This window comes from Bufo bufo, chromosome 5, assembly GCF_905171765.1.
Source record: "Bufo bufo chromosome 5, aBufBuf1.1, whole genome shotgun sequence".
Lineage (NCBI taxonomy): Eukaryota > Metazoa > Chordata > Amphibia > Anura > Bufonidae > Bufo > Bufo bufo.
In genome coordinates, this window is record NC_053393.1 from 555,617,280 (window position 1) to 555,633,279 (window position 16,000).

At 46.6% G+C, this 16,000-nt stretch overlaps 3 protein-coding genes across 18 annotated transcripts in view; 2 read left to right on the plus strand and 1 right to left on the minus strand.

Moving 5' to 3' along the window:
* Positions 1–10,180, plus strand: part of LOC121000873 (gastrula zinc finger protein XlCGF66.1-like) — a 61,156-nt gene extending 50,976 nt beyond the window's left edge. The window contains exons 4-6 of the mRNA XM_040431622.1: positions 9,550–9,654; positions 9,738–9,861; positions 9,935–10,180. Coding sequence (XP_040287556.1) covers positions 9,550–9,654; positions 9,738–9,861; positions 9,935–10,044 — 339 coding nt within the window. The 3' untranslated portion in view covers positions 10,045–10,180. The remainder of the gene's footprint in view (positions 1–9,549; positions 9,655–9,737; positions 9,862–9,934) is intronic.
* The window catches only part of LOC121000834 (zinc finger protein 383-like), a 1,218,895-nt gene that overhangs the window by 663,106 nt on the left and 539,789 nt on the right, over positions 1–16,000 (minus strand). The gene's annotated exons all lie outside the window — the stretch shown is intronic.
* Positions 10,479–16,000, plus strand: part of LOC121000850 (gastrula zinc finger protein XlCGF26.1-like) — a 106,779-nt gene continuing 101,257 nt past the window's right edge. The window contains exon 1 of the mRNA XM_040431579.1: positions 10,479–10,790. Coding sequence (XP_040287513.1) covers positions 10,496–10,790 — 295 coding nt within the window. The 5' untranslated portion in view covers positions 10,479–10,495. The remainder of the gene's footprint in view (positions 10,791–16,000) is intronic.

Sequence of the window (16,000 nt, forward strand, 5' to 3'; positions counted from 1 at the left end):
GCCAGGATCAGGAACCAGCAGGGTAGTCAGACGAAGCCAGGATCAGGAACCAGAAGCAGCAGCAGTCTTAGAAGCATGTGAACACAGGAGGACCAAGCAAGGAACTGAAGCCACAGACCTCCTATATATATGAGCTAGGCATCCAGCTCCTCCCAGAGGGAAGGAGGAGCCGCAGGGTGGAAGGCTACAAGAAACCCAGAAACCAAGATGGCCGCCAGCACATGTCAAACGAAGGAGAACAGCAAGAAGGTAAGACCATGACAGTAACCCAATCTCCAGGAGTTAATGCATGCGTTCCCTCCAAAGAAGACGGATCTGGAATGGGACTAAAAACACGGTCATGAGTTTGTTTTAATCTCTTACATGAGGCTCCCACATACTGTGTCATATCAGAGTGAAGCATCTGAAGCTGCTGGGGAAAACACAGACCTGTCTTTGGGGCTGTACCAAGCAATATCTCATATGGACTCGACTTAGTTTCCTATGTGGAGTCCCTCTGACTGAATATAACGCTATGGGCAGACATTCAGTCCATGGCTTACCAGTCTCTGCCATGGCCTTTTGAATTTTTGACCTTAGGGTTCCGTTTAAGCGTTCTACTGTATGGAGTATGGAACGCTTGTTCTATTCCCAAGGCATGAATAGGTGACCCAATTCATTTACTCATTGCGGGATTCACCTGACCGTAACGAAAAATCCGGGAATAAAGTTCCGAGAGACGGCTGAGGCTTCTTCTATATGAGAGAAACCCTCCAATACCGGTAAGACTGTTCCTTAATATATTTCCATCATATTGTCGGATCCTTCTCTGACTGAAAGCGGGACGCCGCTAAGTCAGCTACGGAGTAAGTCAAAACTTACAATTCCTGCACTTTTGCCATACCAAGGCTAGTTTACTATCCCTAACTAACATTTGTCTCATTTGGACTCCCATGACCACTCCGGGGCATTGAATTCCTATGTCAAGTCGATTATTACATTTCATCACCTGACCGCGGCTTATATTTGCACATAGTTATATATCTACTAACTATTGTTTGCATTGAACTTTTATTGACACCAGATCGCTGTTTTGATATTAGTCCAATTATTTTGTATTTCAGCTGTCCATTTGTGTTTGAGGTGTAGCTAGCAGTCATGGGCGGTACCGCTACCATCTAGTGACTGGTCTGCACATTAACCACAAATGTACAGAACTTTTTACACAGATTTTTATATGAACCTTTTTATGAATCATTGTTCAAGTGCGTAAACTTTATTAATTTTATTAACTTTTTACCGCTCAATGTTTCTGCATTTATATATCTGATATTTCAACTACCGCAACTTACTTGTCTTTTTAACTTAATAAATTGTTGGTCACTAAATATCCTTAGGTGTGCCCAGTCATTTCCTTTTCAATTCCTTTTCATGAAGTATTTCTTGTAATACTTCTGAAGTGAAATGAGTACCTCTATCACTATAAATTACTTCAGGGATCCCAAACCTGCATACAACTTCAGACAACAGTTTTTTAGCAACAGTTTTTGCATTTGCTTTCGCTGTGGGCCAAGCCTCTGGCCACCCTGAAAAGAGGTCTACACATACCAGGACATACTCATATGTGCCAACCCTGGGAAGTTGTATAAAATCAATTTGCAGTCTCTGAAACGGGTACAATGGCTTTGGGGGGCACCTTTTACAGTTCTCCCTATGTTATGGCAAGCACAGATCACACATCCCTGGACAAATTTTGCAGCGGCATTGTTGAACCCCGGCGCCACCCATCCTTGTGCTACCATTTTACCATTGCTTCTTTTGACTGGTGGCTTGGGCCATGTGACCAGTGCGCAAATCATAGAATACAATACCCTAGGAAGGCACAATTTTCCACTTATGGCATACAAACCTTCTTGATTCTTCTTGGCCCCTTGTTTTTCCCAGTCCTCTCTTTCTGGCATAGCTGTTTGTTCTTGAAGTTTCTGGAGTACCTCCAGATCCATCTCCCCTGCCTGTGGTACCATGTCCACTGAGTGGCCGGCTATGGCATCTGCTCATCGATTTCCTTTAGCTTCTTTGGTTTGTTCTTTTGTGTGGGCCTGTACCTTGACAATGGCTACCATTTTAGGTAGTTCCAAGGCTCTAAATAGTCGAGCCACAGACTCAGCATTTTTGATAGAATTACCAGAGGATCCCACAAAGTCCCTGCTCTTCCAGATGGGACCATAATCATGTGCAATGCCAAACCCATAACGAGAGTCAACTCCGCTTCCTGAGCCGAGCATCCTGGTGGGAGTGATTCTTGTCTCTCACTTTCTCCCAAGGTAGTCACAGCATACCCTGTGTATGGTTTCCCATCAAGGTAATATCTTGATCCATCTACGAAAAACTCAACATCAGCGTTAGGCCTCATGCACACGACCGTTGTGTGCATCCGTGTCCGTTGTTCCGTTTTCCGTGATTTTCTGCGGACCCATTTGGGTCCGTTGAAAACTCGGAAAATGCACCGTTGTTCATCCGCGTCCGTGTTTCCTGTCCGTCAAAAAAATATGACCTGTCCTATTTTTTTGACGGACAACGGTTCGTGGACCCATTCAAGTCAATGGGTCCGTGAAAAACACGGATGCACACAAGATTGGCCGCGTCCGTGATCCGTAGGCTACTTTCACACAGACGGATCGCAGATCCGTCTGCATAAAAGCTTTTTCAGAGCTGAGTTTTTACTTCATGAAAACTCAGATCCGACAGTATATTCTAACACAGAGGCGTTCCCATGGTGATGGAGACGCTTCAAGTTAGAATATACTACGAACTGTGAACATGACTGCCCCCTGCGGCCTGGCAGCACCCGATCTCTTACAGGGGGCTGTGATCAGCACAATTAATTAGATACACAGCTCAGCAGACAGTATCACACAGGATAGGATTAGATACACAGCTCAGCAGACAGTATCACACAGGATAGGATTAGATACACAGCTCAGCAGACAGTATCACACAGGATAGGATTAGATACACAGCTCAGCAGACAGTATCACACAGGAGAGGATTAGATACACAGCTCAGCAAACAGTATCACACAGGATAGGATTAGATACACAGCTCAGCAGACAGTATCACACAGGATAGGATTAGATACACAGCTCAGCAGACAGTATCACACAGGATAGGATTAGATACACAGCTCAGCAGACAGTATCACACAGGATAGGATTAGATACACAGCTCAGCAGACAGTATCACACAGGATAGGATTAGATACACAGCTCAGCAGACAGTATCACACAGGATAGGATTAGATACACAGCTCAGCAGACAGTATCACACAAGAGAAGCTGTGATCCAGGCTCAGCAGGCTGTATCTCACATGAGAGGCTTAGATACGGCTGTGCTGGCCGCTCCCAGTGTTTGGGGCTCTGGAGATGGTGAGGGAAGCGCCTGTGGCCCTCAGTGATGTGAGGAGAGGAGCAGGAGCCATGTCTGGGTGTACTAACATGGCCGCCGGAGGTGTAGGGGCGGGGCTAGTGCAGACTGACCAGTGTGCCGGGCGGGGCCAGCCCTGTGACGTCACACCGCAAAGCATGCTGGGAGAGGAAAACACCAGGAACCAAAAGCGAAAGAGGAAGTTCTGCTGGAAACGTCCTGTAAAGAGGCTCTGATGTCCGGACAGCGGGAGGGAGAGCCCCGGCATGAGGAGGAGCAGGTACCGGGGAGCCGGGGGCCGCAGTCAGTAGTGCAGTGTATGATGTCTGTCACAGCTGATGCTTCAGTAGTGCAGTGTGTGATGTCTGTCACAGCTGGTGCTTCAGTAGTGCAGTGTGTGATGTCTGTGGCAGCTGATGCTTCAGTAGTGCAGTGTATGATGTCTGTCACAGCTGATGCTTCAGTAGTGCAGTGTGTGATGTCTGTCACAGCTGGTGCTTCAGTAGTGCAGTGTGTGATGTCTGTGGCAGCTGATGCTTCAGTAGTGCAGTGTGTGATGTCTGTCACAGCTGGTGCTTTAGTAGTGCAGTGTGTGATGTCTGTAGCAGTTGATGCTTCAGTAGTGCAGTGTATGATGTCTGTCACAGCAGATGCTTCAGTAGTGCAGTGTGTGATGTCTGTCACAGCTGATGCTTCAGTAGTGCAGTGTATGATGTCTGTCACAGCTGATGCTTCAGTAGTGCAGTGTATGATGTCTGTCACAGTTGATGCTTCAGTAGTGCAGTGTATGATGTCTGTCACAGCTAGGGCTTCAGTAGTGCAGTGTATGATGTCTGTCGCAGCTGGTGCTTCAGTAGTGCAGTGTGTGATGTCTGTCACAGTTGATGCTTCAGTAGTGCAGTGTATGATGTCTGTGGCAGCTGGTGCTTCAGTAGTGCAGTGTATGATGTCTGTCACAGCTGGTGCTTCAGTAGTGCAGTGTATGATGTCTGTGGCAGCTGGTGCTTCAGTAGTGCAGTGTATGATGTCTGTCACAGCTGGTGCTTCAGTAGTGCAGTGTATGATGTCTGTGGCAGCTGGTGCTTCAGTAGTGCAGTGTATGATGTCTGTGGCAGCTGATGCTTCAGTAGTGCAGTGTATGATGTCTGTGGCAGCTGATGCTTCAGTAGTGCAGTGTATGATGTCTGTGGCAGCTGATGCTTCAGTAGTGCAGTGTATGATGTCTGTGGCAGCTGGTTCTTCAGTAGTGCAGTGTGTGATGTCTGTCACAGCTGGGGCTTCAGTAGTGCAGTGTATTATGTCTGTCACAGCTGATGCTTCAGTAGTGCAGTGTATGATGTCTGTGGCAGTTGATGCTTCAGTAGTGCAGTGTGTGATGTCTGTCACAGCTGGTGCTTCAGTAGTGCAGTGTGTGATGTCTGTGGCAGCTGGTGCTTCAGTAGTGCAGTGTGTGATGTCTGTGGCAGCTGATGCTTCAGTAGTGCAGTGTATGATGTCTGTGGCAGCGGATGCTTCAGTAGTGCAGTGTGTGATGTCTGTCACAGCTGATGCTTAAGTAGTGCAGTGTATGATGTCTGTCACAGCTGGTGCTTCAGTAGTGCAGTGTATGATGTCTGTCACAGCTGATGCTTCAGTAGTGCAGTGTGTGATGTCTGTCACAGCTGATGCTTCAGTAGTGCAGTGTGTGATGTCTGTGGCAGCTGGTGCTTCAGTAGTGCAGTGTGTGATGTCTGTGGCAGCTGATGCTTCAGTAGTGCAGTGTATGATGTCTGTGGCAGCGGATGCTTCAGTAGTGCAGTGTGTGATGTCTGTCACAGCTGATGCTTCAGTAGTGCAGTGTATGATGTCTGTCACAGCTGGTGCTTCAGTAGTGCAGTGTGTGATGTCTGTCGCAGCTGGTGCTTCAGTAGTGCAGTGTGTGATGTCTGTCACAGCTGATGCTTCAGTAGTGCAGTGTATGATGTCTGTCACAGCTGATGCTTCAGTAGTGCAGTGTATGATGTCTGTCACAGCTGGGGCTTCAGTAGTGCAGTGTATGATGTCTGTGGCAGTTGATGCTTCAGTAGTGCAGTGTGTGATGTCTGTGGCAGTTGATGCTTCAGTAGTGCAGTGTGTGATGTCTGTCACAGCTGATGCTTCAGTAGTGCAGTGTGTGATGTCTGTGGCAGTTGATGCTTCAGTAGTGCAGTGTGTGATGTCTGTGGCAGTTGATGCTTCAGTAGTGCAGTGTATGATGTCTGTCACAGCTGATGCTTCAGTAGTGCAGTGTGTGATGTCTGTCACAGCTGATGCTTCAGTAGTGCAGTGTGTGATGTCTGTCACAGCTGGTGCTTCAGTAGTGCAGTGTATGATGTCTGTGGCAGTTGATGCTTCAGTAGTGCAGTGTGTGATGTCTGTCACAGCTGATGCTTCAGTAGTGCAGTGTGTGATGTCTGTCACAGCTGATGCTTCAGTAGTGCAGTGTGTGATGTCTGTCACAGCTGATGCTTCAGTAGTGCAGTGTGTGATGTCTGTCACAGCTGATGCTTCAGTAGTGCAGTGTATGATGTCTGTAGCAGCTGATGCTTCAGTAGTGCAGTGTATGATGTCTGTGGCAGCTGATGCTTAAGTAGTGCAGTGTGTGATGTCTGTGGCAGCTGATGCTTCAGTAGTGCAGTGTATGATGTCTGTGGCAGCAGATGCTTCAGTAGTGCAGTGTGTGATGTCTGTCACAGCTGGTGCTTCAGTAGTGCAGTGTATGATGTCTGTTGCAGCTGATGCTTCAGTAGTGCAGTGTATGATGTCTGTCGCAGCTGATGCTTCAGTAGTGCAGTCTGTTATGAGTGCCGTAGGATCCTCCCCGCAGTCTGCTGGATGTGACGGGGTTGGTGCTGCTGCGGGGGAGGGTCTCCCAGTGGACGTCCTATGACAGACCTGGAGGAGGAGCTCCGCCGATCAAGTCACAGGGAGAAGCCGAAAACGGGATAAAACCAGCGATATGTTTATACGGCAGGGACCGATCCAGCAGCAGCCGCCACGTCCACCGGGGCTCGTGACCACGGCACCTGGAGCCGCAAAAACCTGGAACTACAAATCCGGATAAAAAAATATATATTCAAATCCCCCCCCCTCCCCAAAGTTAAAAGTACATAAACAACACACGTCGCCTCCGCTATTAAAATGTACAAGGATTTAGCGCAAATGGGAAAATAAATAAACCCGCCATCCACAATACGGCGTCAGTGAGAAGCACAGACTGGGAATGCGCACACAGCGCCGCACACGTTATGGCGGTCAGAAGATGGGGATGCAGAGAAAACATTCGGTTTTTTCCAAAGTTTTTATTTTTTCAATATTAAAACACAATAAAACCTGTATAAATGTGGTGTCGCTGTAATCGCACCGACCGGAGGATGAGGGGAACCGGCCAGGAAACGCTGGGACAGCAAAACCAGAAAACTGCCCGAATTGTGGGTGTTTTTTGTTATTTTTATCCCCCCAGTTGGAATTTTCCCGCTTCCCACTACATTGTGTAGAACCGTAACTGGCGCCATTACAAAGTACAACTGGTCCCACAAATAACAAGTCCTCGTCCGGCGATGTTAACGTCCTCGTCATCTGTGTTAATGGGAAATAAAGAAGTTATGGCTCCAGGAAGGCTGGGAGTAAAAAATGAAAATGGAAAATGTCCCTATTATGAAGGGGTTAAAAGTCTGAAAATTCCCGTTAAAATGTAAAATCCATAGAATCCAATGTTACTTGTTCACAGTTGCTGCTTCCAGCTTTTTAAATACCATGTGACTATAAAGGACCAATCAGAGAGGAGGTTCCCCATGGTCCTCTCCATGACTACTTGCCCATCATCCCTATCACACTGGGGATCCCTCTGTACCAGCCGGGAGGGTGAGGTCCTGTTTAGGTAACTGTCCTGCTTGGCTGTGAGGTCCATGACCCGTGGACCATTCAGCTTCCCTCCGATTAATGGCCTTCACCGGCCCCCCCCCCCCCTCCCCCTTATCTCTCACCAGGTCCGGCCCTTAGGGGTCCCGTCCAGGCTGGAGATGCAGAGCCACGCGCTGCTTTTCTAGACCCCTCTTTATATTCCATCTTCTCGTGTCCTGGTTTGTAACTTGCGCAGGGCGTGTCCCACATGCTGCAGGCCACGTGGGGGCTCCGCACAGTCCACACCTACGTGGTCACAGGTTATAGTCCCCTCACTGTCCAGTCAGTCCTGCAGATACAGCTCAGGCAGTTCTAACGTTCCGCTCCTTCCGGTGCAGCCTCCATGTGAATGATGAACCGGATCTGGTCTCGAGCTGCTGGGGGACAATTTATTATGTAATTGGGGCCTTCGAAAAAACAACGTCTGGCTCCGGCCCCAGAATCGGGTCGTTGGTCAATATTTGACCAGAACTAGAGATGAATTGGATCAAGAAGGAAGAACAGAAATCGTCTTCCTGTCCCTCTATGATCGGTCCGGCCGCCATCTCCGGCGTCTTCCCTCCTGGTCTCCGGTTCACCCAGAAGACTTCCTCCGGGTGAACTGGACATTCCTGTAGACCCTCTTATAAAGTAGTGGTGTCAGAGGGGTTTTCTGGAATTATCATATTGATGACCGATCTTCAGGATAGGTCATGAGATCAGGGGGCTCCTACTCCCGGGACCCCACCAATCAGCTGTATGAAGAGGCTGCTGCGCTCGGTGACCTCTTACGCCTCTTCCAAGGCCATGTGATGTCACATTCACCGGTCACAGCTGCGATATCAAGCACAACCACTTTACAAAAGACGGCGCTTGGTGACCTGCGAGAAGACTGCAGCGCTCACCGGCGAGCCACGGTCTCCTCAAACAGCTGATTGGTCGGGTGTATCACCACTTCAGCCAGGGATTTTATGTAGGGGTCGTGTGAGGGCGCACCATACTTTACACTGCTGTGACCTCAAACATGGAGGAACTGCCCTGACGAGATCTTCTTGTCATCAATCCAGACAATAGAGAGAAGACCTCATCTCCTCTGATTGCTCCCCAAATGTCCCTCATCATCTCCGGTCATTATAAGCATTTCTATGGGATTTCATGCGGATTCTACATTGACTCCTCTTCTTCCATTCAGGTTCCTGTGATATAGGATTGTCAGATGACATCATCAGTACCAGATAATGGATGGAGATGGGGACAAGATGGCGGAGAGGATATTAGATCTTACCCTAGAGATACTCTTCCTGCTTACTGGAGAGGTGAGAGGTTCTGATGATGTCACATTACACTATTATCTATGGTAATTACAGGGGATGTGACTGGAGAGGTGAGAGGTTCTGATGATGTCACATTACATCATTATCTATGGTAATTACAGGTGATGTGACTGGAGAGGTGAGAGGTTCTGATGATGTCACATTACACTATTATCTATGGTAATTACAGGTGATGTGACTGGAGAGATGAGAGGTTCTGATGATGTCACATTACACCATTATCTATGGTAATTACAGGGGATGTGACTGGAGAGGTGAGAGGTTCTGATGATGTCACATTACACCATTATCTATGGCAATTACAGGGGATCTGACTGGAGAGGTGAGAGGTTCTGATGATGTCACATTACACCATTATCTATGGTAATTACAGGGGATGTGACTGGAGAGGTGAGAGGTTCTGATGATGTCACATTACATCATTATCTATGGTAATTACAGGGGATGTGACTGGAGAGGTGAGAGGTTCTGATGATGTCACATTACACCATTATCTATGGTAATTACAGGGGATGTGACTGGAGAGGTTCTGATGATGTCACATATCATTATCTATGGTAATTACAGGTGTTGTGACTGGAGAGGTGAGAGGTTCTGATGATGTCACATTACATCATTGTCTATGGTAATTACAGGGGATGTGACTGGAGAGGTGAGAGGTTCTGATGATGTCACATTACATCATTATCTATGGTAATTACAGGGGATGTGACTGGAGAGGTGAGAGGTTCTGATGATGTCACATTACATCATTATCTATGGTAATTACAGGGGATGTGACTGGAGAGGTGAGAGGTTCTGATGATGTCACATTACATCATTATCTATGGTAATTACAGGTGGACATGGCTGTAGAAGTGATGGACTCTGGAATGTACATGGTGACATTTATTATTATGTCTTCCATGAACAGGATTACTCCACGGTGAAGAAGACGTCTAGTAATCTGATACATGAGAAGAACAATGAGAAGATCCTAGAAGTCGTCCACAAGATGATGGAGCTGCTGACTGGAGAGGTGACACCGCCGGGAATGCGGGGACATTATACAGTCACAGCACTGGAGGGGTCTGGGTGATGACGGTGTCATTGTGTTGTCAGGTTCCTATAAGGTGTCAGGATATCGCTGTCTATTTCTCCATGGAAGAGTGGGAGTATTTAGAAGGACACAAGGGTCTACACAAGGAGGCCAAGATGGAGGAGGACCAGCCCCTCACATCTCCAGGTAACAGACAGGACTAAATACAAATGTCCTGGAATTCTCTGTCTGTAAAGTCCAGTCTCTGTGTCTCCTGCAGAGAGATCCAGTCAGAGGACAACACCAGAGAGATGTCCGCGTCCTCTCCTTTCACAGGATGGTCAGGTAACCGAGATTTTCCCTATCGCTGATCACTGCTGCGGCCAGTGATTGGCTGCAGTGGTCACATGCCCCCATCAATGGGATGTTGATTCCCAGAGTCCCAGTACCTGCGGAGGCGGTCGTGGAGTGATGAAGCCGGCAGCCAGCGGTGGGGATCAGGTAAGTATGAACCCACCACAAGTCCGGTCACTCTGTTAAAAAAGGTTAAAGTTGGATGATGACCCCTTTAACGATCTTTTGTGGTCATGTAAAATATTTCTCGTAACTTCTCCGACTGTCCTGTAACTTACAATATTTGCTTCACAGATTTTATATCAGGATGAAGATCTGCGCAATATTAATGCTACAGAGACAGATGTGAGGGGCGATGAGGAATACAAGGAGGAGATTCCTACAGAGACAGATGTGAGGGGCGATGAGAAATACAAGGAGGAGATTACTACAGAGACAGATGTGAGGGGTGATGACCAGTGTAAGGAGGACATTCCTACAGAGACAGATGTGGGGGGGTGATGAGGAATACAAGGAGGAGATCCCTACAGAGACAGATGTGAGGGGCGATGAGGAATACAAGGAGGAGACTCCTACAGAGACAGATGTGAGGGGCTATGAGGGATACAAGGAGGAGGTTCCTACCGAGACAGATGTGAGGGGCTATGAGGAATACAAGGAGGACATTCCTACAGAGACAGATGTGAGGGGTGATGAGGAATACAAGGAGGAGATTCCTACAAAGACAGATGTGAGGGGCGATGACCAGTGTGAGGAGGACAGTCCTACAGATAAGAGCCCAGGTGAGTAGTGACCACTAAATGAAGCAGAGACGAGTCTGTAACTGTAATGACCCTGAACTAGACTTCCCCTATAGCAGGCGCCTTCCCCAAGTACATACAGTATCCTCAAGTACTCAGATACCCCCAGGACTTATACAAACTGGATTCCAAAAAAGTTGGGACACTATACAAATCGTGAATAAAAACTGAATGCAATGATGTGGAGGTGCCAACTACTAATATTTTATTCAGAATAGAACATAAATCACGGAACAAAAGTTTAAACTGAGAAAATGTACCATTTTAAGGGAAAAATATGTTGAATCAGAATTTCATGGTGTCAACAAATCCCCAAAAAGTTGGGACAAGGCCATTTTCCCCACTGTGTGGCATCTCCCCTTCTTCTTACAACACTCAACAGACGTCTGGGGACCGAGGAGACCAGTTTCTCAAGTTTAGAAATAGGAATGCTCTCCCATTCTTGTCTAGTACAGGCCTCTAACTGCTCAATCGTCTTGGGCCTTCTTTGTTGCACCTTCCTCTTTATGATGCGCCAAATGTTCTCTATAGGTGAAAGATCTGGACTGCAGACTGGCCATTTCAGTACCCAGATCCTTCTCCTACGCAGCCATGATGTTGTGATTGATGCAGAATGTGGTCTGGCATTATCTTGTTGAAAAATGCAGGGTCTTCCCTGAAAGAGATGACGTCTGGATGGGAGTAGATGTTGTTCTAGAACCTGAATATATTTTTCTGCATTGATGGTGCCTTTCCAGACATGCAAGCTGCCCATGCCACACGCACTCATGCAACCCCATACCATCAGAGATGCAGGCTTCTGAACTGAGCGTTGATCACAACTTGGGTTGTCCTTGTCCTCTTTGGTCCAGGTGACATGGCGTCCCAGATTTCCAAAAAGAACTTCGAATCGTGACTCGTCTGACCACAGAACAGTCTTCCATTTTGCCACACTCCATTTTAAATGATCCCTGGCCCAGTGAAAACGCCTGAGCTTGTGGATCTTGCTTAGAAATGGCTTCTTCTTTGCACTGTAGAGTTTCAGCTGGCAACGGCGGATGGCACGGTGGATTGTGTTCACTGACAATGGTTTCTGGAAGTATTCCTGAGCCCATTCTGTGATTTCCTTTACAGTAGCATTCCTGTTTGTGGTGCAGTGTCGTTTAAGGGCCCGGAGATCACGGGCATCCAGTATGGTTTTACCGCCTTGACCCTTACGCACAGAGATTGTTCCAGATTCTCTGAATCTTCGGATGATGTTATACACAGTTGATGATGATAGATCCAAAGTCTTTGCAATGTTTCGCTGGGTAACACCTCTCTGATATTGCTCCACTATCTTTCTGCGCAACATTGTGGGAATTGGTGATCCTCTACCCATCTTGGCTTCTGAGAGACACTGCCACTCTGAGAAGCTCTTTTTATACCCAATCATGTTGCCAATTGACCTAATTAGTGTTAATTGGTCTTCCAGCTCTTCGTTATCCTCAAATTTACTTTTTCCAGCCTCTTATTGCTACTTGTCCCAACTTTTTGGGGATTTGTTGACACCGTGAAAATTGGAATCAACGTATTTTTCCTTTAAAATGATACATTTACTCGGATTAAACGTTTTATCTGTCATCTACGTTCTATTACAAATAAAATATTGACATTTGCCATCTCCACATCATTGCATTCAGTTTTTATTCACAATTTGTTTAGTGTCCGAACTTTTTTGGAATCCAGTTTGTAGTAGGAACGTAGTGGAGTCACGTGATACCTACAGATGTAGCCATTGGCCATTAGTCGTATTTAAAGACCTCCCCATTCATTAGGAAATCAGCCCCTCCTGAAGAAGCAATTAAGCGAAACGTGCGTCCACAAGGTAGTGGAGTCACGTGATACCTACAGATGTAGCCATTGGCCATTAGTCGTATTTAAAGACCTCCCCATTCATTAGGAAATCAGCCCCTCCTGAAGAAGCAATTAAGCGAAACGTGCGTCGAGGAGCACGCCACACAGCACCTATCCACATCCACTTATCGCTCCATACAGGGTAAGAACTTTGAAAAAACTATTATTGACCCGTGAGATTGATATGATGGTGTGAATCACCGCATTACCATCTTCATATTATGTAGAACTGCACCATATGTTTGATATATGTTCCAGCTAGATAGCTGAGAGTGCATCCAGAGGCAGCTGCTATAATTATATGCTGACCTGCATGCTTCCACATAGCTCTCACACAGCTAATAGCAGTACATATTGATGCATATGAGGATAGGCTGTATGGCACTCTGTATGGTCTCTGCTTTTATGTTTGTTTTATGTGTTTTATGTACATGTGTTTTTTGTCATTTAATAAAATTACCCATATTTTAAAAGGATATTGTTGAATACCGTTTCTCCTTTAAGTTGAATCATATATATATGGTATATCCCTGTTCACAACAGGCTGTGATTATCTAGTTGGATTTTGTAGTAGGAACAGCAGGACTGTCCCATGAAGAATAATACAAAGCACATATCAGATATAGAAGTCATCAGTAGATGACTGGACCAAGATGGGGATGGTAATCAGATGGTCGAACAAACGGATGATGGGGGTTATATGGTGAGCGGATGATTGAACAGACAATAAGTGACCCTGACTGGAGCTTTCCCTGAATCTTTCCCTAGATCTGTCCTTAGACGCTGACCCCAATACCATCACTGACCCTCACTGTCCCTACAGACATTCTTATGGAAAACACTAATCTGTAAAACTGACCCTAAAACAAACAGGAGGACACTAAGGCCTGTTTCGCTCATTCATTAGGTGATCGGCAGCACATTTACACGGGAAGATTGTCGTGAACGAGTGTTCACAGGTTCGGTCGTTCACGATAATCTGCCCAATAATTAGCTCATGTAAATCCACCATAACCATAAGAACAAAGGTACACCGATGAAGTAAACTAGGAGAGATACTAGAAAATAAAAGGATTTCTGGATTGAAAAGCACAGAGCTTACACTATAACCAGCAGCCCCCTGCAGAAACTAGGAATATTTACAGCGAGGCTAACCAGTCAGGAGCTCCTCTCCAAACAAGGTGAGCTACAGAAGAGAGGTCGGCTGAGCAAGAGATCAGCTACTGTATAATACATAGCAACTGCCCCAAACATACTAGTAGACAGGAGAAGAGGAAGCAGTAGGAATGTTCCCGCTGATCCTAGCCCATTACACCAAGGTGGTAACGACTCCCTCAGGTCTGCGCTGTGACTCTCCAGGACTTGCTCAGTAATATCAGGGTGACAGGTCTCTTCCATGAATCTCCTGGACGTGTCCTGGTGTCCCTCTGTGCAGCATTTCACAGGCCTCATGTCACACTCTGGACCGCACTGGATTCTGGTGTCCAAATTATGAATGTGCAAGGTGTCACCATATGTGTCGTCCATACAGGCCGCGGGTACCTTCCGTAATCTTCTAAAATATGATGAGGATTGGGCTGCCATACCACTTCATAGGATTTCGGCTCCCACCTCCACTGCAGGTTCCTCTTCCTCCTGACACCTCAGTGCAATGACTCCTTCTAGGAGCAATTATTTGAATGTTCAAAAAAGGAGTAAACGTCCAGTGGCTTATACTACACCTAAGTATGGAGCGGGTGCACACACCTTAAGACAAACCCACTGTCAAAGAAGGAAAATGTAATGGTAAAGAAATAGGCCGGCGCTCTCTATCTGGCTCTGTATGGATCAATCACAGAACCATGTGGTGTATATGAAAAACATTTTATTAAAATATCGCACTAACAATATATACTGTCAGTGCACATGAACATTAAACCTAAAGTGAAATAAAGCGCATAGCATTCCACTTACAGGTAAGTATACATCTGGACGTCCACAATCGTCCTAATGTTCTGATTATGGAAGTACACGTGTTAGTAGGTTAACCTACTTGGTTCTGTGATTGATCCATACAGAGCCAGATAGAGAGCGCCAGCCGATTTCTTTACCATTACATTTGAATGTTCGGTTGGCTGTAAGAGTATGGGGGCTTAGTCATAGATCTCAGCCATGGAAGAGGAAGGTTATATCTTCTAACATTGTATTACTGGGACCACTGGCTGTTTCTACTGGGTCACAGAACAGCAGTATTCCCACTGCTATGTCAGTACCGTACCTTGTATTTGATCTTTGTCCTCCTGGCCATTTACTGCTGCTCTGCACCCCCCACCCCGAGACGGCGGTGTCCCAAGTCACTTGGCGATGTTGTCTGTCCACTACACAAAATTCTGCTGCCAACAAGATGCCATTAAACCTCTCCGTAAAATCCTGTACTACCCCCAGCAGCTGTGGCCTAATAGTTCTCTCCGGGTTCTTCCCTCCACCTCTCGGTGCTCTGCTAGTATAGGCCATTACTCGCTCCCTGCCATCTTGAATTGGGGTCAGGATTGCCCCCAGCCTCTCCAAGCTTCCCTCAGTATACAGGGTAAAACGCTTGGTGTGGTCAACATAGACCAGAACGCGGGAGAGACCAACAATCTCTTCATCGGTGGGAAGGCCTGATCTGCCTTAGCCCCTCGAGATGAATTCAGGTAACACTTCACATAACAAGGAGAGAAACTGCGTCTTATAGACTGACTTGGCCGTGATTGTCACTTAGGATCCAGTAACAACTAGGTAGGACAGCGCTACTTTCTTAACCCTTTCATCCCTGGGCCATTTTTTGTCTTTGAATTTCCATTTTTTACTCCCGGCTTTCTCGGAGTCATTATGATATAAAGGGCAGTTCCCCCACAGTGCAATGGGTTTTATTTTTACTGCGTTCCCTACACGGTAAAACTGAATAATGGAAGCACTCACTAGTATTCGCTTTATAAGATGCACTGACATTTCCCCCACACACACACACACACTTTTGGGGGAAAAAGTACGTCTTACATGTGGGGTCCTCGATGTGGGGTCTGTAGAAAAGGTCACTAACTGAACAACCCCTTTAATTGTTTGACCACCTGATATCCCACAGTGCTGATCAGAAGGCTGGAGTTGTCACCTGTTCTTCCCTTTGTGAACCCATTCAGCAGGACTGGACTTTCAGGGCAGAGTCTAACAGCATTTCCACAGTCTAATAAAAGCAGGTCACCAACCCTAAATACTGGTTGCCTCTGGCCGGTCCTATATACTAGGAGATTCCGGATAAGTAAGCAATCGCCCCCACTCTGCTCAGCTTCCCAGCTGTC